The 27684-nt window shown below is 42.2% G+C and overlaps 1 protein-coding gene across 1 annotated transcript in view; it reads left to right on the top strand.

The window, feature by feature from the left end:
* Positions 1-27684, top strand: part of dusp22a (dual specificity phosphatase 22a) — a 195937-nt gene that overhangs the window by 95169 nt on the left and 73084 nt on the right. The window contains exon 5 of the mRNA XM_059993200.1: positions 20085-20134. Coding sequence (XP_059849183.1) covers positions 20085-20134 — 50 coding nt within the window. The remainder of the gene's footprint in view (positions 1-20084; positions 20135-27684) is intronic.

Raw genomic sequence — 27684 nt, 5'->3', positions numbered from 1 at the left:
TGTGAGACCTTAAGCATCTGTACTTCCTGCTCGATGGTAGTAGCGACATCTGGGCAACAATCAGGATCTCTCTGCTTTCCGACTTTGCGTGTGGGTGCCCTGGAATTTCATCCGAGGTTCACATAAATATCTAAGAGTAGCTGACTAAGTCTAAACAATGGCTAAAGTGCACCAGTTTGACTAGCCAATTGGCACCATGATAATCAGGTGCAGTACCAGCTCTTTGCCACAGGGGTCACCATAGTCACATGTCTCTGAATGATGGCATTGTCACTTTGCAGTAGATTCTGATTGGGTTCATTGGAAGAGATTTAAAACTCCTAGAAACCTATTGAGCAAAGGGAATTAACAAGAAAGAGGGTAAGGAGTTGTAGATTTATTAAGTTTGAAGCTTGGGATGTACATTAACTACGGGAGGAAAGTCATAAAGGAGGTTTCCTTCCAATTCTATTGGTGAGGCCTCCTTCTATCTATAACACAGTCCAAACCTTGAACATGTGGTTTCAACAAGTCCGGAACAAAGAGACTCTTCGATAGGTATGTGGATGAAAGAAAAATGCAGGCTACATGAGAGGGAAAGGTTAGACTGGTTTTGGAGTATGTTTTGTAAGAATGCAGATAAACGAGAGTGAAACCAGTGAACCCCAGAGGAGATCAAAATTCTAATTGACAGTGTTTTGCTATCTGTTAAATAAATACCACTATATATAAAATTCAATGTACATGTGTTGTGGTCACTGGGCAAAAAAATTGCACAGCACAAGATTTTTGTGCACACGGGTCATCACAAATTAGAGGGAGCATTGCTGTTGGGATGGTGGATGAGTGGAAGTTGGTGTGGGTTAGGGTGTGGTGGGTAAGAGCATTTCAGACGGACTGAAACCTAACAATATCGTTGAGCATTATTAGGCCAGGACAGATGCTGAGATAAAAATGCGATATGAAGGCGATAATATAAAATTTATTCCAATAAATAGATTAAAGACAGATTTTTAGGAGCGTATTTGAACGCAGAACCATAAGATGGATAAGCTGGAAGAACACGTCCGGTAGCATTCATTTCAACAGGGCTAGAATAGGAATAGTAGTGTAGTGATTAGCATAATGCTTCACAGTACCAGTGACCCGGGTTCAATTCCCACTGCTGCCTGTAAGGAGTTTGTATATTCTCCCCATTACTGGGTAGGTTCCTTCTGGTGCCCCGGTTTCCTCCCACAGTCCAAAGACGTACCAGCTGGTAGGTTAATTGGTCATTATGAATTGTCCCATGATTAGGCAAAGGTTAAATTGGGGTTTGCTGGATGGAGCAATTCAAAGAGCTGGAAGAACCTGCTCTGCATTGGAACTCCATAAATAAAATATAAGCAAGGATGTAGCATTGGGGCTTTGTAAGGCACATGTCAGACCACCTTTGGAGTATGGTGAGCAGTTCTGTGCCCCATTTCTAAGAAAGGATGTTCTGGCATTGGAGGGAATTGAGAGGGCATTCACAGTGATCTCAGGAAGGAAAGGGTTAACATATGAGTAGTATTTAATGGCTCTGGGCCTGTAATCTCTGGAGGGTCAAAGGATGAGCGAGGAACTCACTAAAAACATACTGAATATTGAAAAGCCTGGGTAGACTGGACATGGTGAGCATGTTTCCAATAGTGGGAGAACCTAGGACTAGAGGGCACGGTTTCAGAATAGATGGCCGTCCTTTTAGAACAGAGATGAGGAGGAATTTCTTTAGCCAGAGGGTGGCGATTCTGCGGAATTCATTGCCTCAGTCAGCTGTGAAGGTCAAGTAATTGGGTATATTTAGGAGCCTGACAGGTTCTTGATTAGTTGGGGCGTCAAAGGCTACAGGGAGAAGGCAGGACAATGGCACTGAGAGGGAAAATAAATCAGTCAGGATCAAATGCGGAGGGGACTTGATGGGCTGAATGGCCTAATCCTGCTCCCATGGCTTGTGGTCTTCGGCAGCTAATGTAGTTTGAATCTGGAGCCCGTGTTATAAAGGAGAAGGGTCCCCTGTGCTGACGAAGTGAGCTGCAGGTTTGGAAATCCATGAACCATAGACAGAGCTGATGAGTGGCATTGATACTCAGTCAGGCAGAGCACATGGTGCATCTTAAGCAGAATGACTGTGAGGCTAAAGGTTGCCATGCACGCGAAGCGTTATTCGAATCCTGGTGCGTCTGATGCTTGCAGGGTAATGACTCGCAATGAAAGCCGGAAGCCAACACTCCCGCTTGTCTGAATTCCTTTTAAAGCCCTTGCAGGCGGTTTTGAAAATACACTCACTTCCCATTCCGGGGATATGTTCGATACTTCCCCACAGCGTGACACAGTAATTTTTCTAGTCTTTAATGTTAATCTTTCTGTAGATCTTCCGCAGTCACGTAGCTGGATTGATCTATTGTGGAAGTGAATTCCTGAACCTGTCAGTGGCCCAGCCTGAAACATATACATACTCAGCTGTGCTTGGCGATATCTAAATGATCATCTTTCTTGTGTTTGGAAACTGTCACCCAGCCACCTGGATTGTATTTCCTCAATGAGATTGGGAAGCTGCTTTCAGCTCAGCTTTTCCAAAAGTATTTATTTTAATAAAACATGTTCCATCTTCTGCTCTTTATCCATTGCAAGCAAACCTACCCATCTTTTATCTCTTGAGCTTATTACTCTTTTCACGGGGTGGGGGTTGTGACTCTAAAGGGAGCTTCTACAAGCAGTTGCTCTTTACCTGTTGGGTCATTTTACACCAAAGGGGCCAACTCCATTTGTGACCAAGAGCAAAACTTCCACTGGGGGGTGGCGATGGGAGATTGCTGAGGAGATTCCTTTGAGAAACCCAGCACTGAACAGTCCGTGGGGTTTCAGACCTTCCAGGACGGGACTGTTAGACTTCTAACCGCCAAAGCTCCATTGCTGCAGGTGAAGGATATCAGGTTCACAAGGAGTCCCACCACTCACGTACCAAGCAGGTGATCACAGGGCATCTTGTGCACAGTTCACAGTCTGTGGGAAGACAAATCCCAGGGTTGTATACTACACACATACTTTGGTAATAAATGCACTTTGATTCTTGAATCTTGCATGCACGCATCTTCAGTATCCCATAGGTTACATAAGCTCCCATCATCTGCAGCTCAGTATGCATAAATGTATATCTGTCTATTGTACTTGCACATCCTTAATATCCCACTGTACATGCAGAGCTTTAGTGTCTCAATACATCCATATCCTTTCATTGTCTCGTTTCATGAATTTGCAGAGGGTTAACACTTCTGTACATTCTTAATGCCGAAACAATTGTCCCTCTGTACATTCTTAGTGCCGAAAGCAAATTTTTCAAAATGATTTCTATCCTGCTGTTATCAGACTGTTGAACAGAGCTTTGGTACAAGAAGATTTTCTCTCGAGCTCCCTCTTTGCCTTGCTATAATCTTGTACCTGCACTGCACTTGCTCCATAGTTTTACACTTCATTTTGCATTGTTATTGACTTGCCTTGCACCACCTCAGTGCACTGTGGACTGATCTGATCTGCATGAACAGGATGCAAAACAAGCTTTTTCACTGTGTATCAGGCCATGTGACAATAATAAGCCAATAGCCAGACCAGTCCTCCAAGAGGACCACAACCTGGTCGTAGGGTTTTGAGACTTGTGTGCCTCAATGACCCAGCTGGAGTCAGGGCTTTAGTCTTTGGCTCTTGGGAGGGTCACCCTTGCCAAACAGGTCAACAGGTAGAGGCCAGACTAAGGGTGGTCCACCGGCCCTCCTAGTTCGGAGGTTAAGCTCAGGGCTAACAACCCTGACTGGTCAAACGAAATTGCAATGGAAACAGCAACGAAGAATCCTTCTACATCTGATGTGATGGTATTCCTGAGCCTCCACTCGGGGCTAGCGTGACTGACAGCAGCGAAATCAGAAATTCCAAAACAAGGGATTGATATTCCAATATTCCACAAGAGAATCCACACCAAGAATTTTATAATCCAATATTCCTCTCAGTGATTTATATTCAGTATCCCACAGAATAATCCATAACCGGGAACTATCTGCCAATATCCCACAAGGGGAATTCACAATGAGAGACAATAATTCCTCAATTTACAGAAGGGACAATAAACATCATAAATTAACTGAAGAAGCTGGAAATCTAAAATAAAAACAGAAAATGATGGAAATAATCAGTAGATTGGGCTGCATCTCTGGGAAGAGAAATAGAGCTAATGTTTCTGGTTGAAAACCCACCAACAGAACAGACAAAACCTCTGATAAACAGTCATCAGAGTAAAATGTCATTTCAAAATGTTTTGTTAGGTGTAGGTTTTGTGATCAAAATGCATCTTGGGTATTTCTAGGGGACAGAGTGGGGCACTATTTGTTCTAGTTAAAAATGTCTTTATAAATCAAAGACACTTACCCTGAGTGTCATTGGCTTTAAAGTAAAGAATAGAAAATCAAGTCTTTTTATGTATTTACTGTACTTTAATATATTATATGGAAATTTATTTGATATTTTTTAAAATTTAGAGAACAGCATGGAGCAGGCCCTTCCACACTTCGAGCCATGCCACCAGCAACCACTGATTTAACCCAGCCTAATCACAGGACAACTTAACATGACCAATAAGTCAATGTCATAAAACTTATTCTTCAGAGTTCCACATGGAAAGTCCCCTGAGAAGTTAAAGCTTAATATCTGGCTAGAAAGAGCAATTTATACATCAGTATCACACGGAGTTCACACGAGGAATTTGTACTTGAACATTCCACAACCAGAGCATTCTTACCGAGCCATTTCATGAGTATTACACACTGGAGTCCACACCAAAAGATTTAGGCATTTATTTTCAACTCTTTGTAATTTCAAATCCTCTCCTATCAGAATGCTATAAGAAACTTGTGGACCTCCTTAATCTTTGTGAATGGAGATCATTCCTTGGGAGTTCTGTGAAGAATGGATAAGGCAGACATGTTTGCCAATTGGCAAGCCCATGGTTCTGTGCGCCATGTTGAAATCTCTACATGCAGCCAATAGAGGTTTGATTGTTCAAAGTTCAAAGTACATTTATTATCAAGGTATGTATTCAGTATACAACCCTGAGGTTTGTCCCTCCACAGGCAGCCACAAAACAAAGAAACACAATGGGCTAACCTCTGTCAATAGATCTGGGATTAAGAGAGTAAACAGTTCCAAGTTCCTCGGCATCCACATCACCGAGGACCTCACATGGTCTGTACACACCGGCTGTGTGTGAAAACGGCACAACAACACCTCTTTCACCTCAGACAGTTGACAAAATATGTTATGGGCCCCCAAATACTAAGAAATTTCTACAGGGGCACAATTGAGAGCATCCTGTCTGGCTGCATCACTGCCTGGTATGGGAATGGTACTTCCCTCAATCGCAGGACTCTGCAGAGAGTGGTGCGGACAGCCCAGCGCATCTGGAGTTGTGAACTTCCCATGTTTCAGGACATTTACAAAGACGGGTGTGAGAAAAGGGCCTGAAGGATCATTGGGGATCCCAAGTCACCCCAACCACAATCTATTCCAACTGCTACCATCTGGGAAACGGTACCGCCGCATAAAAGCCAGGACCAACGGGCTCCAGGACAGCTTCTTCCACCAAGCCATCAGACTGATTAACTCACGCTGATCTGAGTGTACTTCTATGTTACATGGACAGTTCTATTTATTATAAATTGTTATGATTGCACATTGCACATGCAAATGGAGATGTAACATAAAGATTTTTACTCCTCGTGTATGCGAAGGATGTAAGAAATAAAGAGAGTTCAATAAAATCCATGAAAAACCTCACACAACAAAGGCTGTCAGACACCCAGTGCATGAAAAAAGAACAAATCGCACAAATGATAAAATAATAAACAAATTCAAAGATTCAGAGTACATTTATTATCAAAGTATGTGTCAGTATACAACCCTGAGGTTTGTCTTCCCAAAGACAGCCGCAAAACAAAGAAACACCATGAACCCATTCAAAGACAATGTCAAGCACCCAACGTGCATTGTGCAAAAAAAAAATAGAACAGATCATGCAAATGGCAAAAAATGATCAAGAAATACAGAATATAAAACATCGAACCACAGTCATTGAAACAGTCTAGGAATGTTCAGTTCAGTTTAGTGCTGTGTCATTTGTTGTCTGCAGGCCGCAGAGCCAGTCCGTTACGATCAGTATCCACACGAAATAGCAACAAAAACAGGAGTGATTGGAAACCCGAAACACATCATAACATGAACTGCAGAGTCCAATCCACAATCCATGTTGATTAAACCTTGGCCAAGGCTTCCAGCAGCATCGAACGAGAGGAGGAGGGGGAGACCAGTCAAACACAGATGCTTCCACTAGGAGCAGCGAGAGAGAGAGAGAGAGAGAGAAAGAGAATAATACACAGACCATACTCCGAATGTGTGGATTGCCGTTGCTTCAAGTGCTCCAGTCATTGTACTTGTTTCCTACTTTGATATCTCAAAAGTCTGGCTGTACTCTATTCCCTCCTAGAGCATAAAGGGAGTGTTTAACATGAACTTGGAGCAAGAGAGATCTCCTGTTAATTTTACCTCCTTCAACAGAATCAGAATCAAGTTTATTATTACTGATAACTGTCTTGATATTTGTAAGAGCAGTACAATACAAGACAAAAAGTTACTATAAGCTACACTAAGAAATGAAATAAATAAATAGCTTCAAGGAAGAATAGTGAGGTGGTGTTCGTGGGTTCGTGGACCGTTCAGAAATCTGATGGCAGAGAGGAAGAAGTTGTTCCCAAAACACTGAGTGCGTGTCGTCAGGCACTGTACCTCCTCCCTGATGGTAGTAATGAGAAGAGGGCATGTCCTGGATGGTGAGAGCCCATAATGATGGATGCTGCCTTCTTCAGGGGCTGCCCCTTAAAGGTGCCTTTGATAGTGGGGAAGCTAGAGTTCGTGATGGAGCTGGTTGAATTTATAACCCTCTGCAGCTTCTTTCAATCCGTGACAAGCCCCACTGCTATCAGTGCATGAAGTAAATGCACATTTAACTCGCCGAAGAAATGGATGGCAGCATATGGTTTAGATCATAAAACACAGGAGAAGATTTAGACCATCTGGCCCATTGGTCTGCTCTGCCATTCCATCATGGCTGATTTATTATCCCTCTCTTGCCTTCTCCCTGTAACCTTTGATGCCTTGGAGAAAAGAAAAGCCCATCAACTTCTGCTTTGAATCTACCCAATGACTCGGCCTCCACAGCTGCCAGTGGCAATGGATTCCACAGTGTCACCACCCCCTGGCTTAAGAAACTCATCCTTATCTCTGTTCCAAAAGGGACAGTTAGTCAGGCTTTTCTTTGACAGCCTCATCCCGGAGATTCCAGTGCTGGTACAACTGTTCCTCAATGTCATGGGTACAGGAGCACTGGCTGGGAGGTGATGTTGCTATAGTAATTAAGCCAGGCAAGCCCGCCAATAACCCAGGACATGGTAGACAGCATATTTGCTTTGTACAGTCTACAACTGCCTGGAAAATTTTAATCCCCTAATCAAGTTGGTGTAACCCCAAAGAATAAAGAGAACTTTGGCTTGAATGCAATTGCAACATAGGAACTGGAGATGAGAAAGTTCATGGCTAATTTGTGAACTGATTTCTTCTTTATGCTCCTTTTGCACTGCACATGAAGACCATATTTCAGTAGTTGGTGTAGCCACTGCAGGCCGTTTGCCTGGATTACAGGCCTGACCATGCAACTAGCGATAATTGCCCTCTGCCTCAAAATACTGCTGTGATTTGAGGAATGACAGCTGGGCATGTCTCCGCTTGGACAGTAAATTTACCTCTCCCAGGTCCCTCACCGAGCTACAGCTACAGGGCTCAGAAGACACTGTGTGATGCCAATACAAACAACATGTTGACAACAAGCACAAATTATCAACAATACATGCAAACTTTTGTCAACAGTGGCACTAATCACCATCAGAATCAGAAATGGGTTTAATAGCACCAGCATATGTCATGAAATTTGTTAACTTTGTTAATCACGGGCAGCCTATCAGCACCACAGGGGATTTATTGCCAACCCAAGTAGACCATTGCCAGTGTAGGTAATCTATTGTCAACACAGGCAGTCTAGCACAAAGTGCTGGAGGGCCTCAGCAAGGCAAGCAGCATCCATGGAGGGAAATGGAAGCCTGCTATTTTGGGTTGAGACTTTAATTCTGTTTGAGACATTTTTTCGCTAAAACTGTTTTGGACTGCAATCCTTTATTGCTATACACAGGTGACCTTTTGCCAATGCAGGCAATGTATTGTCAAATCAGGCAAACTCAGCCAATAAGGTCGCACAAGTATTACTTTCCAGGGCCCAATCCCAAACGAAGAGCTTGTCTGTATTACGGAAGAGGCAGCCACGATCTTTTTCCTGATTGCAGGAATGCTCTCTGAACGTAACCTTCATTAGGAGCTGCTGTGTGACCAACACTAACCTTGGGTTAGAGCTGGAGCGTGCATCACCCTTCCAGGTTCGCTGGAGGGATGCCAGAGATAGACTGGTTCCGAGATGAAGTCAAACCAAGCTGGAGAGCATTGTGCATCGTTGCATCAGAGCTGTGGACATTGGTGAATGTGGCTTCTGTGACAGAGTTCTGAGCCCTGGTGTGAGTCTGAAGTAATGGCAGGCAACTGCTGAAACCCAAATAAGAAATCCAGAAAGAGAGAACCAAATGACTTTTACTTCTAAGTCACCTTTCACTTCCTCTCAGTACGCCCCAAAGTGCTTCATGCTATTGAAATATTTCTGAGTCTACTCTCTCATTGTTCTTCCCCTCAAACTTGTGCATTTTGGAACCAAAAAACGTGTCCATGAACATCACTCCTTGCTTCACCACCTTGCGCTAGTCTTCTGGGGAACGCGGTGCAGGGGTGGCAAACCTGTTTTCAGATTGTGTGCCCAAATTGGTGATAATTTTCTAAAAATGTCTCACACATGCCATGGTAATTTTGAACAGAGATTATCATTGATCAATAAATTTGTAGCAATAATTATGGACTTTTTAAAGGAAAAAGGACAATTTGTTGTTTATTTTTTATGTATGTCATCTTATAGGCAGCAGATTGCTTGTGTTGCACATTGTTTTATTATTAATAGAAGTATAACAGAGACATACTGAAAGCAATGAGACAGTTTAGCAAACCTGTTGAAATTATTAATATTAATCTTTTAAAGAGAAAATAACTTCATTTCTTAATAGTATTGTTATTGCCACCATTTACTATCCAAATGCAGATGTGTACACCAGGTCTGCGAGGATTTCAACCAACGTCACATGTTCTCGCAACCGTCTAGCTGGTATCAAGCCGGCATGAAACACTTCCTGTGAAAGCATCTCATTGCCATGGGGTTGTAAAAAGAAATCACTTGCTTCTTCATTTGGTGGTGAAGATTCTCATTATGTAACTTTTTATTATGGGTGGATTTTAAAGAGGGTGGTACTGCATGCCACAAGGCAACAGGATTTTTGTGCGTGCCTGAGTACTGCATTGAAGATAGAGCACATCCATACGAGGACCACCAGGCCTTTAACTAAGCTTGAAATCACTCACACCCTTTTTTAACCCAGTGCCTCACCTTTGATACAGCAAGCTCAACCTAGTTGCCATGGCCTAGTGGTGCAGCTAGCGGAAGTGATGCTTCACAACCCCTGTGGCCCAGATTGAACCCTGACCTCTGGTGCTGTCTGTGCCGAGTTTGTGTGTTCCCCCTGAGACCAGATGCATTTCATCTGCGTGCTTTCCTCTCACATTCCAAAATTATGTGGTTAATTTGCTGCTGTGCATTGGCTGCTAGTGTGTTGGAATTAGGCAGGGTGTTAACTGGAATGTGAGGAAAGTGAAGTGGAACTTAACCGATGTGTCGTGAATTTTTTTTTTTCGTTCTGCGGCAGCAGTACAAGACAATGCATAAAAATTACTAAAAGTTAAAATACAAATATATATATAAAATAGTGGAAAAAGAGAGCAAGAGAGTGAAGCAGGGCTCATGGATACATGGATCATTCAGAAGTCTAATGCAGAAGGGAAGAAGCAGTTCCTAAAACATTGCGTGTGCGTCTTCAGCCTCCTGTACCTCCTCTGTGATGGTAGTGAGGAGAAGAGGGCATGCACTGGATGATGAGGGTCTTTCGTTGATGGGTGCTGCCTTTCTGGGGCATCACCTTTTGAAGATGTCCGTGATGGTGGGGAGGCTAGGTGCTTGAGCTGAGGTGATCAAGGTGGGCAAAAGAAGCTGTTCCTGTTCTGCATCTCTCTTGATTCTATGCTGCTGGAAAGTTGAATGGAGTCTTATTGTGTTGGAAGCAAATACTCTGTGAAATTCTGAGATCAAGTTCAGAGGTCAAAGTAAATTTATTATCAAAGTATGCATATGCCACCATATGCAACCTTGTGATTCACTCTGTTGCACACATTCAGAGTGAATACAAAGGAATACACAATCCAATCGATGAAAAACTCCAGATGATCAAAGATGGACAAACAACCAATGTGTGAGAGAGGTGAGCATTCCCAGCTTCAATATTCTGCAAAGGCCATGGGGAACATTGTCAGTCCAGAACATTTATTCAGTGGATACATAAAACAAAAGAAAATAAAACTCTCCTTGCAAAGTTCCATGAAATATGTAATGGCTTGATTCAGAAACAGCAGCATGTTCTGCTACAGTGATGCAATACTCTGGCTTAATCACCTGAATGGACAATTATGGTGCTTATTTCACATAGACTTTAGCTTTGAGTTATAAGGGGATTCCACACTGAGATACTTTAATTTAAATAAACAAATCCTGTGGACTTCACACAGATACTTACGCTCAATGGCCCCTTTATTCTGCACCTCCTGTGCCGAAAACAGCGGCCACTGAGTGCAAGTTTGTGGTCTTCTGCTGCTGAGGTCCATCCTCTTCAAAATTCGATATATTGTGTACTCACAGATGTGCTTCTGCGCATCACCGTTTTAACATGTGGTTATTTGAGTTTCTGTCATCTTCTTGTCATCTTGAACTAGTCTGTCCATTCTTCTCTGGACTCTCTCGTTAACAAGGCACATTCGTGCACGTAACTGCTGTTCACTCAAAGTTTTTTTGTTTTTCGCACGGTTCTCTGTGAACTGTTGAGACTGTTGTGCGTGAAAATTCCAGGGGATCAGCGGTTTCTGACATATTCAAACCAACCCGACTGGTGCCAATGCTGAAAGTTCTTATTCTGATGTTTGATCTGAGCAACGACTGAACCTCGTAGCCATGTATGCATGCTCTTATGCATTGCGTTGCTACCACATGATTGGCTGGCAAACTCTTTGAGATTTCACAGTGAGAGATTTAAAACATTAATTTCCGATTTGAATTCATTAAGGAATTATATGCTTAACGAAACAAAGTGAGGCAGGGTTATTTTGTTCATTTGTGTGATGAGGGTGTTCCTAATAAGGCATTGACTGCCTATCCTGAATTACCCTCGAGAAGGTAGTGGTAAGCCATTATCTTGAACCGCCACAACTCTTCTGGTGCTGATGTTGTTGGAGAGAGCTCTGGGATTAAGTGCGGGAATGGCACTGTATTTCCAAATGGTGGTGTTTGTTGTGAAGGGGATCAAAAAGTTATGGTGTGCCCATGCTTCCCTTATCCTTCTCAATGGTAGAAGCTGAGAGTTTGGGGAAAGCTGTGGAATCGATAGTGCATTTTCAAGTATGTAAAAATAAAACAGAGATGAGAGTGGATATAGGGCCGCTAGAAAATGAAGCCAGAGAAATAATAAAGGGGGGACAAGGAGATGGTAGATAAACTAAGTGAGTATTTTGCATCAGTCTTCACTGTGGAAGACACTAGCAGTGTGCCAGATATTGAAGGGTGTCACAGAAGAGAAGTGAGTGCAGTTACCATTACAAGGGAGAAGGTGCTCAAAAAGCTGAAAGAACTAAGAATATGTAGTCACCTGGACCAGATGAACAGCATCCTAGGGTTCTGAAAGAAGTAGTGGTAGAAATTGTGGAGGCATTAGTAATGATCTTTCAAAAATCATTGGACACTGGCATGGTGCCAGAGGACTGGAAATTTGCTCCACTGTTTAAGAAAGGAGGAAGGCAGCAGAAAGGAAATTATAGATCAGTTAGCCTGAACTCAGTGGTTGGGAAGATGTTGGAGTCAATTGTTAAGGATGAGGTGATGGAGTACTTGGAGACACAGGTCAAGATAGGACAAAGTCTGCATGGTTTCCTTAAGGGAAAAATCCTGCCTGATGAACCTGTTGGAATTCTCTGAAGAGATTACAAGTAGGATAGATAAAGGGGAAGTAGTGAATGTTGTATATTTGGACTTTCAGAAGGCCTTTGAAAAGGTGCCACATATGAGGCTGCTTACCAAGTTAAGAGCCCATGATATTACAGGAAAGTTACTAACATGGTTAGAGCATTGGCTGATTGGTAAGAGGCAGTAAGTGGGAATAAAAGTATCCTTTTCTGGTTGGCTGCCAGTGACTAGAGGTATTCTGCAGGGGTTGGTGTTGGACTGCTTCTTTTCTTGTTGTATATCAATAACTTAGGTGATGAAATAGATGGTTTTGTTCCCAAGTTTGCAGATGATATGAAGATTGGTGGAGGGGCAGGTAGTATTGAGGAAACAGGAAGGCTGCAGAAGGACTTAGACAGATTAGGAGGATGGGGAAGAAAGTGGCAAATGAAATACAATGTTGGAAAATGCATGGTCATACACTTTGGTAGTAGAAATAAATAGGCAGACTATTTTCTAAATGGGGAGAAAATCCAAAAATCTGAGATGTAATGAGACTTGTTAGTCCTTGTGCAGAAGACCCTAAGAATTAACTTGCAGGTTGAGACAGTGGTGAGGAAAGCAAATGCAAAATTAGCATTCATTTCAAGAGGTGTAGAGTACAAGAGCAGGGAAGTAATGCTGAGGTTTTATAAGACCATAGTACCTTAAGACATAGAAGCAGAATTTTGTAATTGGCAATAAAGCAATTGTTTGGAATTAAATGACATTGCCTAGAGTCTCAGGGCTGTGTATATCTGCACTCATGCCAACCCTCTCCCTGACACTCCTGCCATGGTGTCCAGCCTTGCCATTTTTTTGTGCTACTTATTTTAACTTAATTATTATATTATATTATATATATAGTTGTATACATTATGTGGCATGCAAATGTTTGAGCACCCCAAGAGATTTGAGCTCTCAGATAAATTTTACCAAGGTCTCAGACTTTAATTAGCTTGTTAGGGCTATGGCTTGTTCACAGTCATCGTTAGGAAAGGCCAGGTGATGCCAATTTCAAAGCTTTATAAATACCCTGACTCCTCAAACCATGTCCCAATAATCAGCAGCCATGGGCTCCTCTAAGCAGCTGCCTAGCACTCTGAAAATTAAAATAAATGATGCCCACAAAGCAGGAGAAGGCTATAAGATAGCAAAGCATTTTCAGGTAGTCGTTTCCTCAGGTTGTAATGTAATTAAGAAATGGCAGTTAACAGGAACGGTGGAGGTCATGTTGAGGTCTGGAAGACCAAGAAAACTTTCCGAGAGAACTGCTTGTAGGATTGTTAGAAAAGCAAATCAAAACCCCCGTTTGACTGCAAAAGACCTTCAGAAAGATTTAGCAGACTCTGGAGTGGTGATGCACTGTTCTACTGTGCAGCGAAACCTGCACATATGTGACCTTCATGGAAGAGTCATCAGAAGAAAACCTTTCCTGCATCCTCACCTCAAAATTCAGCGTCAGAAATTTGCAAAGGAACATCTAAACAACCCTGATGCATTTTGCAAACAAGTCCTGTGGACTGACGAAGTGAAATTCGAACTTCTTAGATGCAATGAGAAAAAAGGATGCAGAATTTCTTGAAAATAACACCTCTCCAACTGTTAAGCATGGGGGGTGGATTGATCATGCTTTGGGCTTGTGTTGCAGCCAGTGGCACAGGGAACATTTCACTGGTAGAGGGAAGAATGAATTCAATTAAATACCACCAAATTCTGGAAGCAAACATCACACTGTCTGTAAAAAAGCTGAAGATGAAAAGAGGATGGCTCCTACAGCAGGATAATGATCCTAAACACACCTCAAGATCCACAATGGACTACCTCAAGAGGCGCAAGCTGAAGGTTTTGCCATGGCCCTCATAATCCTCTGACCTAAACATTATTGAAAACCTGCGGATAGACCTCAAAAGAGCAATGCATACAAGACGGCCCAAGAATCTTTTGCAAGGAAGAAAATCCCCCAAACAAGAATTGAAAGAATCTTAGCTGGTTACAGGAAGCGCTTACAAGCTGTGATACTTGCCAAAGGAGATGTCACTAAGTACTGACCATGCAAACTTTTGCTTCGGCACTTTTACACAGTACAATAGTACAATAGATAGAATCTTAATCAATTTGGATGTCTTGGGGCTGTTTTGTTGTCATGGCTGCAGTTACCTACATCAGTTTTCCTGATGTGTTACATACATGGTGGAAAATGTATTGGGATATCAGGTGGGGAGTTTCTTGGAACAGGACCACTTTTGGCCAGCACTTATCACTACTGTATTGGTGTGCTGGTCAAGTTAGATTTCTGGTCAGGACTAACTTCCAGGATGTTGAGAATGGGGGAACTTGGCGATGATAGTGGTTGTACTTTCCCCTGTTGAAGGGGATCATCACCAGACAATTGTGTGGTGCGAATCCTAGAAATTTAGAGCACAGGAAGAGGTCGTTTGACCCACTGCATCCATGTCAATTATGAAAAGAGATGTTTGGGTAAATCCACCCTTTCCAGCTCTTGATCTGTAAGCAAGGAGGTACTTTCTCAAATCTTGACTCTGCATGCTCTTAAAGTGTGACTGTGTGGGATTTTGGAATTACCCCTTAAATCTTCTGAAAATGTTCCCAGATAAAGAATATCATATTAGCATTAATATAAATGTGAGTTCCTCATTTTGATAATTGGATTTCTACATAAACTTATGCAACTACAGAATATGATGAAAGTTTAGTTATGCATCCAAATCCAGATGCTGACATAAAATAGCCAAGCTGGAATTAATTTGCTCACTCTAGGAACATGCTACATAGCATAATCATCTTTCAATTTACATCAGCTTTTTACATTAAGTCCTGAGGTTCTGCTTCTGATCTGCTCTCCTTTTGCTTGGGGTAATAAGAATTTGGTCAAACAATCATACCATTCATTTCATTCAAGTGCAGACTCCATGAATTATTGCCAGCTTGGTGACTCTCCACGATCTTATCAAGGTTCTAAAAGGCTCAGGCATAACTAAGCTACCGGGGCAAAAGACCACCATACAAGAATAGTTACGTTCACTAAAAATTGGAGCAGTAAGGTAGCATAGTGGTTAGCACAGTGCTTTACGGTACCGATGACCTAGGTTCAATTCCTGCCACTGCCCATAAGGAGTTTGTACATTCTTCCCATGACCCAGGTGCTCTGGTTTCCTCCCATAGTTCAAAGGCACACCAGCTGGTAGGTTAATTGGTCATTGTAAGTTGTCCCATGGTTATCCTTGGACTAAGGGCGAAGGGCAGGAGGATTGCTGGGCAGTATGGTTCAAAGGAATGGTAGGGCCTACTCTGTACTCGCTCAATAAATAAATTCTTTATTGAGGACACATTATAGTGTAGGTCCCGCTACCACCTTCACTCAACTGTTCCTGATGAAGGGTCTCAGCCCATAATGTTGACTGTTCATTCCTCTGCATAGATTCTGCCTGACATTCTGAATTCCTCCAGCATTTTGTGCGTTACTCTTGATTTCCAGCTTCTCCAGAATCTCTTGTACTTATGAAGTTGCAATGCTGGCTTTCACACAATGGGAATTTTCCATTGTTTCAAACACTGGAAAATCAGAATTGTGGTGAGCCATGCACCTTGCTTAAGTTCTTGGAGAAGTTGATGGACAAGATTTCTCAAGATGGCACTAAGCATACTACTTGTAAATGTAAATGTTACATACAGAAGAAATCCACTCCATCAATCTGTTGTCCAGACTTAGCCTGAAGGGTTGGTAAAGTTACCCCAATCCTGCAGGGAAGAAAGGTTGAGACTGCAATCAGTCACTCCCATATTGTGACTTACTGCAATGGGATGTGTAGACAGAGTCCATGGAGAGGACTCTGTGGTTATTGTGATGGACCTAGCTGTGTATACAACCCTCTCCAATTTACTGTGGCCTTGGGGTGAGCAGATGCCACACCAAGCAACACACACAAAATGCTGGAGGAACTCAGTAGGCTAGGCAGCATATATGGGGAAAAAAGTAGTCAACCCTTCGGCAGAGTCTCGGCCCAAAACGTCGACTGTGTTTTTTTCCATAGATGCTAGCTTGCCTGCTGAGTTTCTCCAGCATTTTGCTTGAAGTACCAGCATCTGCAGATACTCTCTTATTTTGATTAGATGCCATACTACGCTCTGAAGACAGATTTTGGTCCCTTTAGAAAGATGTGCCAGCCCTGGAGAGGGTCCCAAAGAAGTTCACAAGAATGATTCTGGGAATGAAAGGCTTAACATATGAGGAGAATTTGATGTCTGTGGGCCTGTGCTCACTGGAGTTCAGAAGGATGAGGGGGTATCTTATTGAAATGTACCAATTACTGGATAGAGTGGACATGAAGAAGATGTTTCCATTAGAAAGCGGGTCTAGGATCTGAAGGCACAGCCCAGAATCAAAGGGCTCTCCATTAAAACTGAGATGAGGAATCATTTCTTCAGCCAGAAGATAGTGATTCTGTGGGATTTGTTGTTGCAGAGGGCCATGCAGAGGCCAAGTCATTTGGTGTATTTGAAGCAGAGATGAATTGGTTCTTGATTGATAAACATAGAAACATAGAAAACCTACAGCACAATACAGGTCCTTTGGCCCACAAAGTTGTGCTGAACATGTCCCTACCTTAGAAATTACTAGGCTTGCCTATAGCCCTCTATTTTACTAAGCTTCATGTACCTATCCAAAAGCCTCTTAAAAGACCCTATCGTATCTGCCTCCACCACTGTTGCCGGCAGCCCATTCCATGCACTCACCACTCTCTGAGTAAAAAACTTACCCCTGACATCTCCTCTGTACCTACTCCCCAGCACCTTAAACCTGTGTCCTCTTGTGGCAACCATTTCAGCCCTGGGAAAAAAGCCTCTGACTATCCACATGATCAATGCCTCTCATCATCTTGTATACCTCTAACAGGTCACCTCTCATTCTCCTTCGCTCCAGGGAGAAAAGGCCAAGTTCACTCAACCTATTCTCATAAGGCATGCTCCCCAAACCAGGTAACATCCTTGTAAATCTTCTCTGCAGCCTTTCTATGGCTTCTACATCTTTCCTGTAGTGACGTGACCAGAACTGAGCACAGTACTCCAAGTGGGGTCTGATACAGCTGCAACATTACCTCTTGGCTCCTAAATTGAATTCCATGATTGATGAAGGCCAATACACCATATGCTTTCTTAACCACAGAGTCAACCTGCACAGCTGCTTTGAGTGTCCTATGGACTTGGACCCCAAGATCCCTCTGATCCTCCACACTGCCAAGAGTCTTACCATTAATATTAAATTCTGCCATCATATTTGACCTACCAAAATGAACCACTGCACACTTATCTGGGTTGAACTCCATCTGCCACTTCTCAGCCCAGTTTTGCATCCTATCAATGTCCCCGTGTAACCTCTGACAGCCCTCCACACTATCCATAACGCCTCCAACCTTTGTGTCATCAGCAAACTTACTAACCCATCCCTCCACTTCCTCATCAAGGTCATTTATAAAAATCACAAAGAGTAAGGGTCCCAAAACAGATCCCTGAAGTATTCCACTGGTGACTGACCTCCATGCAGAATATGACCTGTCTACAACCACTCTTTGCCTTCGTGGGCAAGCCAGTTCTGGATCCACAAAGCAATGTCCCTTTGGCTCCCATGCTTCCTTACCTTTTCAGTAAGCCTTGCATGGGGTACCTTATCAAATGCTTTGCTGAAATCCATGTACACTACATCTACTGCTCTTTCTTCATCAATGTGTTTAGTCACATCCTCAAAAAATTCAATCAGGATCGTAAGGCATGACCTGCCCTTTACAAAGCCATGCTGACAACTCCTAATCATATTATACCTCTCCAAATGTTCATAAATCCTGCCTCTCAGGATCTTCTCCATCAACTTACCAACCACTGAGGTAAGACTCACTGGTCTATAATTTCCTGGGCTATCTCTATTCCTTTTCTTGAATAAAGGAACAATATCCACAACCCTCCAATCCTCCGGAACCTCTCCAGTCCCCAATGGTGATGCAAAGATCATCGCCAGAGGCTCAGCAATCTCCTCCCTTGCCTCCCACTGTAACCTGGGGTATATTTTGTCCGGTCCCAGCAACTTAACCAACTTGATGCTTTCCAAAAGCTCCAGCACATCCCCTTTCTTAATATCTACATGCTCAAGCTTTTCAGTCTGCTGCAAGTCATCACTACAATCACTAACATTCTTTTCCTCCAGTAAAGTATTCATTAAGTACCTCTGCTATTTCCTCCGGTTCCATACACACTTTCCCACTGTCACACTTGATAGGTCCTATTCTTTCACGTCTTATCCTTTTGCTCTTCACATACTTGTAGAATGCCTTGGGGTTTTCCTTAATTCTGCCTGCCAAGGCCTTCTCTTGGCCCCTTCTGGCTCTCCTAATGTACATTACCTAGTTCTCTGAACCTTTTGTAAGCTTTTCTGTTCTTTTTGACTAGATTTATTACAGCCTTTGTACACCACAGTTTCTGTACCCTATCATAACTTCCCTGTCTCGTTGGAATGTGCATATACAGAAAGGGAGTAAGGGTTACAGGGAAATTCAAGGGAATGGGATGGAAAATAAAAATCAACCTTGATTGAATGGCAGAGTAGGCACAACAGGCCATCCAACCTCATACTGCTCCTGTGTCTTATGAACTTATCGATATTGTCTCTGCTGGGAACAAGGGCGTAGGAAGAGCAAAGTTCTGGGACCACTGCCAGAGACCACGGCTACATAATGCTTCGATGGAATGCTTTTTTCACCGCTAACTTAACAAAGGCAATGATACATTAAAAAAAACTGGCACGTGTCATCAGAAGTTTGTGGCATTCTAACATTTTGCAGATTGGCATGAACACACTGTCCTGAGCTGCAGCTCTCCACAAGGCCACAAATAATTGTAAGAAAAATAGAAGTAACAATAATGTTCAGCTCTTTGCATGATAAATATAGCAAAATATGCAAATAATAGAATCCCACTTACCTCATGGACTGTTTGCAGATGGCTTTAGTACACAGCGGGATTACTAAAACATGTTTAATGGAGCACGTTCCCTGCCTTAAAAGTGACAGACACCATAATGAAATTTAGAAATGAAGACAATTTTAAACCAATCGACTAGCTGGGTTTCTGTGGAATTAATTGCCACAGACAGCTGTAGAGGCCAAGCTGTTGCATATATTTAAAGCAGAGAGAGATAGTTTCTTGGTTAGTAAAGGAGTCAAAGATTATGGGGAGAAGATGGGAAAATGGACTTGAGAGGGAAAATAAATCACTGATGATCAAATATTGGAGTAGATTCAATGGCTGAGTGGCATAATTTTGCCCCTATATCTTATGGACTGGGTGCACTGCTGATGTTAACCTGCCATCTGGTTTTCCGCAATATTGGAATCAACGGAGAATAGTTATGGTGAGGACAGTGAGATAGTTATGAAAAATAGTTGTATTACGGACTTGGAGACCCTGTGGATGCAGGAACGTGGAGCAACACTTGATCTGCTGGAGGACCTCAACTATTTGAGTGGCATTTAGGGGAAAAAGCATTGTCAATTGAAAGTTCTGATGCAGCTTTTCGACCAGATTTCCACAGCCACTGCCCGGCCCACTGAGTTCCTTCAGCAGATTGTTGAGGAGTTGCTATCTAATGAGTTATGTCAAGGAAGGAGCCCTCTACCTAATGTTTAGAAGGCAGGCAGAGAGGTTGAGTTCTCACTGGCCCTCCACTAATGATGTGCTTCTTTCTTTCTGGCAGGACATGAGGTATCTCTGCATTCCTGCATCTGATTCCTCAAACCAGAATCTGTAAGTATTAATTCCCTCAAAGGCTAAAAGTGCAATGAATGATATACTTTACTGCAGACCCAATTTTGCTCTTTAATTGAACAAATCCTTGGCACAAATGTATACCTTGCAGTGATTTTGGGAAATACCTCATCTCTCCTCTCCAGTAACTTCAGTTTCTAGTTTCATTTCTGAAGAGAATGAATGAATATTGGTATTGAAAGACCCACAAATAGAGTTTCTGGTGTTTCACAGGGTTGAGGTATTATTTTCCCCAGGGAGGTGAGTCAATTTGGGCTTTTGACAGGCTCCTGTCAGTGATCTCTGTTAGTAACCATCATTGTCACCTCTTAACATTTTCTTCTTTGCTCCTGGGATGCTTCAGGTGCACCATGCACCAACTTTTCCCTTATTCTCTGTCCTCAGTGTTGCTGAAATCAAGTCTATAAAAGTGACTAAAATCAGCAGACACTGGAAACCAGAAATCAGAACAGAAAACATGGGAGGTACACAGCAAATGAAAGTTAGCTCCAACGTAGTTTCACAATATTTAAACACTTACCCCAAAGGGGAATGATTCAGTATCTTGTGATTGTAGTTTCTTTCTGGGGAGAAGGTCATTCAGGCAAAGTCTCTATAACATTTGAACAGAGTAGGTGGGAAGTGGGGATGATCCAAGAATTAGGACAACCTAAAGGTACATTTCTAATGTAAAAACCAAAAATGAGCAGGCCAAGCAATGTCTGTAGAGACAGTTGATGTTTCAGATCAAGGCCCTTTGTCAGAATTGGGGAAACAACTTAATTTTTTTGTTTGAAAGCTTTAGGGATGGTCATAGAACATTGCAACACAGAAAAAGACCCATCAGCCCATCTAGTCCATGCTGAACCATTAATCAGCTTGCACCCTGACCATAGCCCTCCTATGCATGTACCTATCCGAAGTTCTATTAAATATTGAAATTAACCCTGCATCCATCACTTGCGCTGACAGCTCGTTCCACACTCTCACCATCTTGAAGTGAAGGAGTTCCCTCTCATGTTCCTCTTAAAAATTTTGCCTTTCCCCTTGAACCCAGGACTTCAAGTTGTATTCTCACCCAAACTCAGTGAAAAAAGCCTGCTTGCCCTTACCCTATGCCCCTCATAATTGTGTATACTTCTATCAAATCTTCCCTCAGTCTTCAGCATTCTAGAGAATAAAGTCAGAACCTGTTCAACCTTTCCCTAAACTCAGGTCCTCAAATAACAGAAATCTATTTACTTCTTTCCTCTAGTTAGGTGACCAAAACTGGACACAATACTCCAAATTAGGCCTCATCAATGTCTTATACAGCTTCAACATAGGATCCGAACTCCTGTACTCAACACTTTATGAAAGGTAGTGTGCCAGAAGTTTTCTTTGCGACCCTATCTACCTGTGACACCACTTTTAAGGAATTACGGATTTGCATTCTCAGATCCCTCTGTTCTATCACACTCTTCAGTGCTCTACCACTCACTGTGTGAGACCTACCCCGGTTGGTCCTCCCAAAGTGGAATACTTCACTCTTGTCTACATTAAATTCCATCTGCCATCTTCAGCCCTTTTTTTCCAGCTGGTCCAGATTCCACCTCAAGCTTTGATAATCTCCCTCACTGTTCACTACATCCCTATTTCTGGTGTCATCTGAAAATTTGCTGATCCAATTAACCATGTTATCATCCAGATCATTGATACAGATGACAACAACAACAGGCACAGCACTAATCACAGGCCATCAGTCAGAGAGGCAACCCTCTACTACCACTCTCTGGCTTTTCCCACAAAGCTAATGCCCAATCCAATTTACTACCTCATCCTGAATTCCGAGCGACAGAACCTTCTTGACCAGCCTCCCATGCAGGACCTTGTCAAATGCCTTACTAAAGTCCTAAACTAGAACTGGGGGACCTAGCCTCAAGATTTGGGGGAGTAGATTTAGGATGAGATGAGGAGGAACTGCTTTTCCCAGAGAGTGGTGAATCTGTGGAATTCTCTGCCCAATGAAGCAGTGGAAGCTACCTCAGTAAATATACTTAAGGCAAGGTTGGATAGATTTTTGCATAGTAGGGGAATTAACAGTTATGGGGAAAAGGCAGGTAGATGGAGATGAGTCCATGGTCAGATCAGCCACGATCTTACTGAATGGCAGAGCAGGCTTGACGGGCCACATGGCCTACTCCAGCTCCTATTTATTATTTCTTATGTCCACATAGACAACATTCACTGCCTTGTCTTCATCTACTTTCCTGGTAACTTCCACAGAAAACTCTTTAAGATTGGTTAAACATGACGTACAATGCACAAAGCCATGCTGCCTGTCGCTAATTAGTCCCTGTCTATCTAGGTACTTATGTATCTGATCCCTTAGAATACCTTCCAGTAATTTTCCCAATACTGATGTCAGGCTTGCCAGACTATAATTTTCTGGCTTTTTTTAGAGCCTTTCTTAAACAACAGAACATTAGCTATCCTCCAATTTTCCAGCACTTCAGCTATGACAAGGATTTTTTAAGTATCTCTGCCATTGCCCCTGCAATTTCTGCTTCAGCCTCCCACAGGGTCTGAGGGAACACATTGTCAGGCCCTGTAGATTTATCAACCCTAATTTGCCTCAATGTAGTAAACCCCTCTTACTCTGTAATTTGCATAGGACCCATGCAGTTAATGCTCCTTTGCCTCACTTCAAAGGACTCTGTGTCCGTCTCCCAAGTACATAGATGCAAAAAATCCACTTAAGATCTCCCTCATTGCTTTCGGCTCCAAAACATAGATTACCATTCTGATCTTCTAAAGGACTGTTTTTGTCCCTTGCTATCCTTTTGCTCTTAACATCTGTAGGAACCCCGAGGAGTCTCCTTCACCTTATTTGCTGGAGCAAACTAATGCCTCCTTTTAGCCCTCCTGGTTTCCTACTTAAGTGTTCTCTTGCATTTCCTATGCTTCTCAAGTACTTCATTTGTTCCTACCTGCCTATACCTATTATGAAACCCCTTCTTTTTCTCATCCAGGGCCTAAGTATCTCTTGAAAACCAAGGTTCCCTAAAAATGAATATCAATTCCAACATGCTCAGCCTTTTGATTCTTGACTTTGCGTGTAGGCTTTCCAACATCTTTCTCCACAACCATTGCACTATCTTTTCTGGCACTTTGGTTCCCGTTCCCTTGCAATTTTAGCTTAAACCCTCCCATGTAGCACTAGCAAACCTTCCTGCTAGGATATCAGCCCCTCACCAATTTAGGTGCAAACCATCCCTTCTGTACAGGTCCCACCTTCCCTGAATTAAAGCCCAGTGTTCCCTGTAATGTGATCATGTGCGATCATGAAATTATACTTAACGTGCCAGTGAGGTAGAGGGTGGCAACCTTTTGTGTGCAGTTTAAATTCCTTTGTATGCTAGTAGCACAAGATGTGTGTTTGTGCACACCTTACAGTGACATATGTAAGAGGGGTGACAAGTCCTGTAAAGTGAATTCAAGGAGTTAGGCTGTAAGTTACAGTACAGGACATCCAGGATTGTGATCTCAGGATTGCTATCCATGCCACATCCTCGTGAGGCAAAAAATAGAAAGATTACACAGTTTAATATGTGGCTTTGGAGATGGTGCAGGAGGGAAAGCATCATATTTATGGATCATTGGGCTTTAATTCAGGGAAGGTGGGACCTAAAGGGATGGTTTGCACCTAAATTGGTGAGGGACTGATACAGCACTATACAGACCATTCAGCCCATTATATTGCACTAACCTTTTAACCTACTCTATGATCAATTCAAGACCCTTCATCAGCACTTGGAAAACATAGAATGTAGAACATAGCACAGTATCCCCCTTTGCTCAGTTTTTCTCACCGTAATTACTGCCAGTAGTCTTTTTGGATCAGTCTCTATTAGCATTGCATAAGATGTTGGAGCAAGACTGCTAACCAGTGGTGGAAGCTGAAAGTGAGAGTGACAAGCACTACCCACTACATTACCACACTAGACGCAGAACAACAACCATTTTGACACACTCCTAGACAGACACTTGGATAGAAGAAAAATGGAGGGTTATGGACTGTATAGGAGGGAAGTTTTAAATTGATTATGGAATAGGTTTATATTGCTTGGTATGAAATCAATGGCTGAATACTGTGCTATTTTCTACATTCTATGTTTTTCCACATGCTGATGAAGGGTCTTGGACCCAAAATGTAAAGGCTGCTTTTCTATTCACAGATGCTGCCTGACCTTCTGACTGCTCCCAGCAATTTTGTTTTCATTTCTGATTTCTCACATGTGCGATTTTATGATATATATAGTTATATGCAAATTATGTATCAATCATTTATAGCCGTGAGGAATTTCTAATGAGGTAAGTCAAGGAAGGAACCCCCTCATGTGAAGGTATTGTAATCACTTAATATCAAACTGCACTGAAGATAATGGAGGGCTTTGGGGAAGAGAAGGGTTAGATTGATCATCGAGTAGGTCAAAAGATTAATGCAATATCATGAGCTGAATGGGCTGTATAGTTCTGTATTGTTCTATGTTCTATGGACTGGTAGTAGAACTAGTCAATCCTGTCCAGGAATGGCACTGTTTCAGTTTACATCTGCTGTTGAACTCAGGTAAAGTACACTAGTTAAGGAGCCCATCCATCTTCCTTCTGAACAGTAACCAGCTTTGCCTTCAATTTATTCATTCTGATTAGAACCAATCCAGAAATCGTGCCCTTTGCTGAACTTCTCCTGCGAAGCTGGTCATTAGCGACTTTTTCCATTCCACTCTAGTATATGTAAAGATACGTACATTGGAAGAGCACTAGGGAAATCCAGCACTGCAGAGAGCAATGCCTGATCTGAAATTGCCCTCAGCTTCACATTCTCCACTGTTCTTCAAAGCTCTTGATGCTTGCACAGTCCAGAAATCATCATATCTCACCCTCCTCATCTCTTTGTGAAGAGAATTCTGAGAATTCCTAAGAAATTCCTTTGATCAATCCCTTTATTCTGAACCTATGTCTTGTAGCTTTAGATTCTCTCATGAGGAGAAACAACTTTGTAGTATTTATCGTACCAAACTCACTGAGAATCTTTAGTAAAGTTTCCTCATTTCTTCAGATTCTAATGTATATAGAAGTTGGTGGTGTTCATTAAATTTGTTTTTATTTGGAAACCAATGCCCCCACTCCTTAAACTTCATCTATGTTCAATCCTGGCTGCCACGTTTTCTATAAATTCTGCATTAGGTTTGTAATTTCCTCATGATGAGTTAAGTGTTTGTAATTATTAGCTATTGTTTCAATCTAATGTTTTCAGTAAAACTCTTCAACTGAGTTGCAATATTTTTGTAGCATTTCAGATAAGGTAGCGGCTACTCGTCTAAACCAGCATCACCGTTTGAGACCTATGACATTGGGGGGTTTAATCCTGTGTGACGTGCCTTCCATTTGAATTCAATAATAAGGTTCAAAGTCGAAGAAATACTGTATATTCGATCCTTTATTAACCAACTAGCAAAAGAAACAATCTTGAAGTGATAAAACTAATGAAACTAAAACTAGTGATATAAACAAAATAAACATAATAAATGTTCTTAAGCTTTTTTCAATGTTCAAGCGAAATTAAGCAAATTTAAATGTAATTTAAGTGGTCAGCAAGAGTCAGTTAGAGTTAGAACGGCTGCCTCTTACTTTAACTGACTCTAACCAAACTCTAACTGATTAAAGACAAAGGCAGGATATGTAACTAAACTCTTCACTTTTACCTCACCCCCACCCATGTGACTACCTACCGTAACATACATGCAATACAGAATGCAATGCAGATGGAAAACAGATGCTGAGCTCCTACATGAATCTCTGTTTAATTATTATATCATCTCTCCCAATGGTTTCCATAGTGAGATGCTTTTGGCTTCAGTCTATGAAGAGGCATTTAGCAAAGAGAACATGAGGGAACTAGATAAATAGATAGGAAGGAGTTATTTCCTTGGTAGTTCATTCATTATGTACTGTGTCGTATGATGTGGGTGTTCATGGTCTTTCCATGACCATGATTGTTCTTGGCAAATTTTTCTGTAGCAATGGTTTGCCATTGTCTTCTTCTGAGCAGTGTCTTTACAAGATGGGTGACCCCTACCATTATCAATACTCTTCAGAGATTGTCTGCCTGGTGCCAGTAGACACATAACCAGGACTTGTGATATGAACTAGCTGCTCATACGACCATCCACCATCTGCTCCCATGGCTTCATGTGACCTTGATTGAGGGAGGGGGGCTAAGCAGGTGCACACCTTGCCCAAGGGTGATCTGCAGGCTAGTGGAGGGAAGAAGCACCTTACACCTCCTTTGGTAGAGACTTATCTCTGTCCCACCATCCCATTCCTCAGTAGAGAGGTCATAAACAAATGACAGAGGGGTAAACTAAATGATAGAAGCATTAGGAGAAGGTAGAATTCATTCTCTGAAAGGATACTGGAGGCAGAAACTCTTATTTAATTGAAGGAATACTTGAGCATGTACTTGAAGAGCCATGACTCGCAGGAATATGGATAAAAAAACTGGAAATTGGGATTAGATTGGTTAACTCTTTTTTAACTGGCAGAGATAAAAAGGATGAATGGCCTTTGGTGTATATTTTCTATGGTTTCTAATTTCTGTGAAATGTGTGCTGTAGAAATATGGGAGACTTGGGCCTCAAGGGGACACAGGAACTCATGAAAGGAAGTCAACATAGATATGGAGAATTCTAATGGAGCAGATGTATTTTAATAGAATGAACGTTTCTTACGGACAGCCAAACAAAGGCTGGCATGGTAGTATAGCGACAGACACAAAACGCTGCGGGAACTCAGTGAGTCAGGCAGTATAAAAGAAAGTGAATAAATAGTCGTTTTGGACTGAGACGCATCTTCATGACTGGAAAGAAAAGCGGGGGAAGGCTCCTGAAGGGGGGTCTTGTCCTGAAATGTCGACTGTTTACTCCTGGATGACCTGCTGAGTTCCTTCAGCATTTTGTGTGCATTGCTTTGGATTTCCAGCATCTGAAGAATTCCTCATGTTTATGGGAGCATAGTGGTTATGCTTTGTAACTTCAAAACATTGAATTAATTCAGAGGAAGATATGACAATAGACAATAGGTGCAGAAGTAGACCATTCGGCCCCTCGAGTCTGCACCGCCATTCTGAGATCATGGCTGACCATTCACTATCAATACCCAGTCCCTGCCTTGTCCCCATATCCCTTGATTCCCCTATCCATCAGATATCTATCTAGCTCCTTCTTGAAAGCATATGGGAGTGCAAAATGTGAGTCTAACTTTGTGTTTACTTTAAGGGAGGCATGCAGATATCACGTGATACCATAATAACATATGCAATTTACGTACTTATACGTATAACCCGTAATGAATTATTTAAATGAACAAGAACACTAATCACAGACATGAATACAAGATTACTTGTGCTTACGGCAGCATACCAGTTAGCGTATCGCTTTACTGCGCCAATGATTGGGGTTCAGTTCCCACCACTGTATGTAAGAAGTCTGTATCTTCTCCTCATGATT

Source organism: Hypanus sabinus, chromosome 17 (genome assembly GCF_030144855.1).
Source record: "Hypanus sabinus isolate sHypSab1 chromosome 17, sHypSab1.hap1, whole genome shotgun sequence".
Lineage (NCBI taxonomy): Eukaryota > Metazoa > Chordata > Chondrichthyes > Myliobatiformes > Dasyatidae > Hypanus > Hypanus sabinus.
This window is presented reverse-complemented; position numbering and strand designations above follow the sequence as displayed.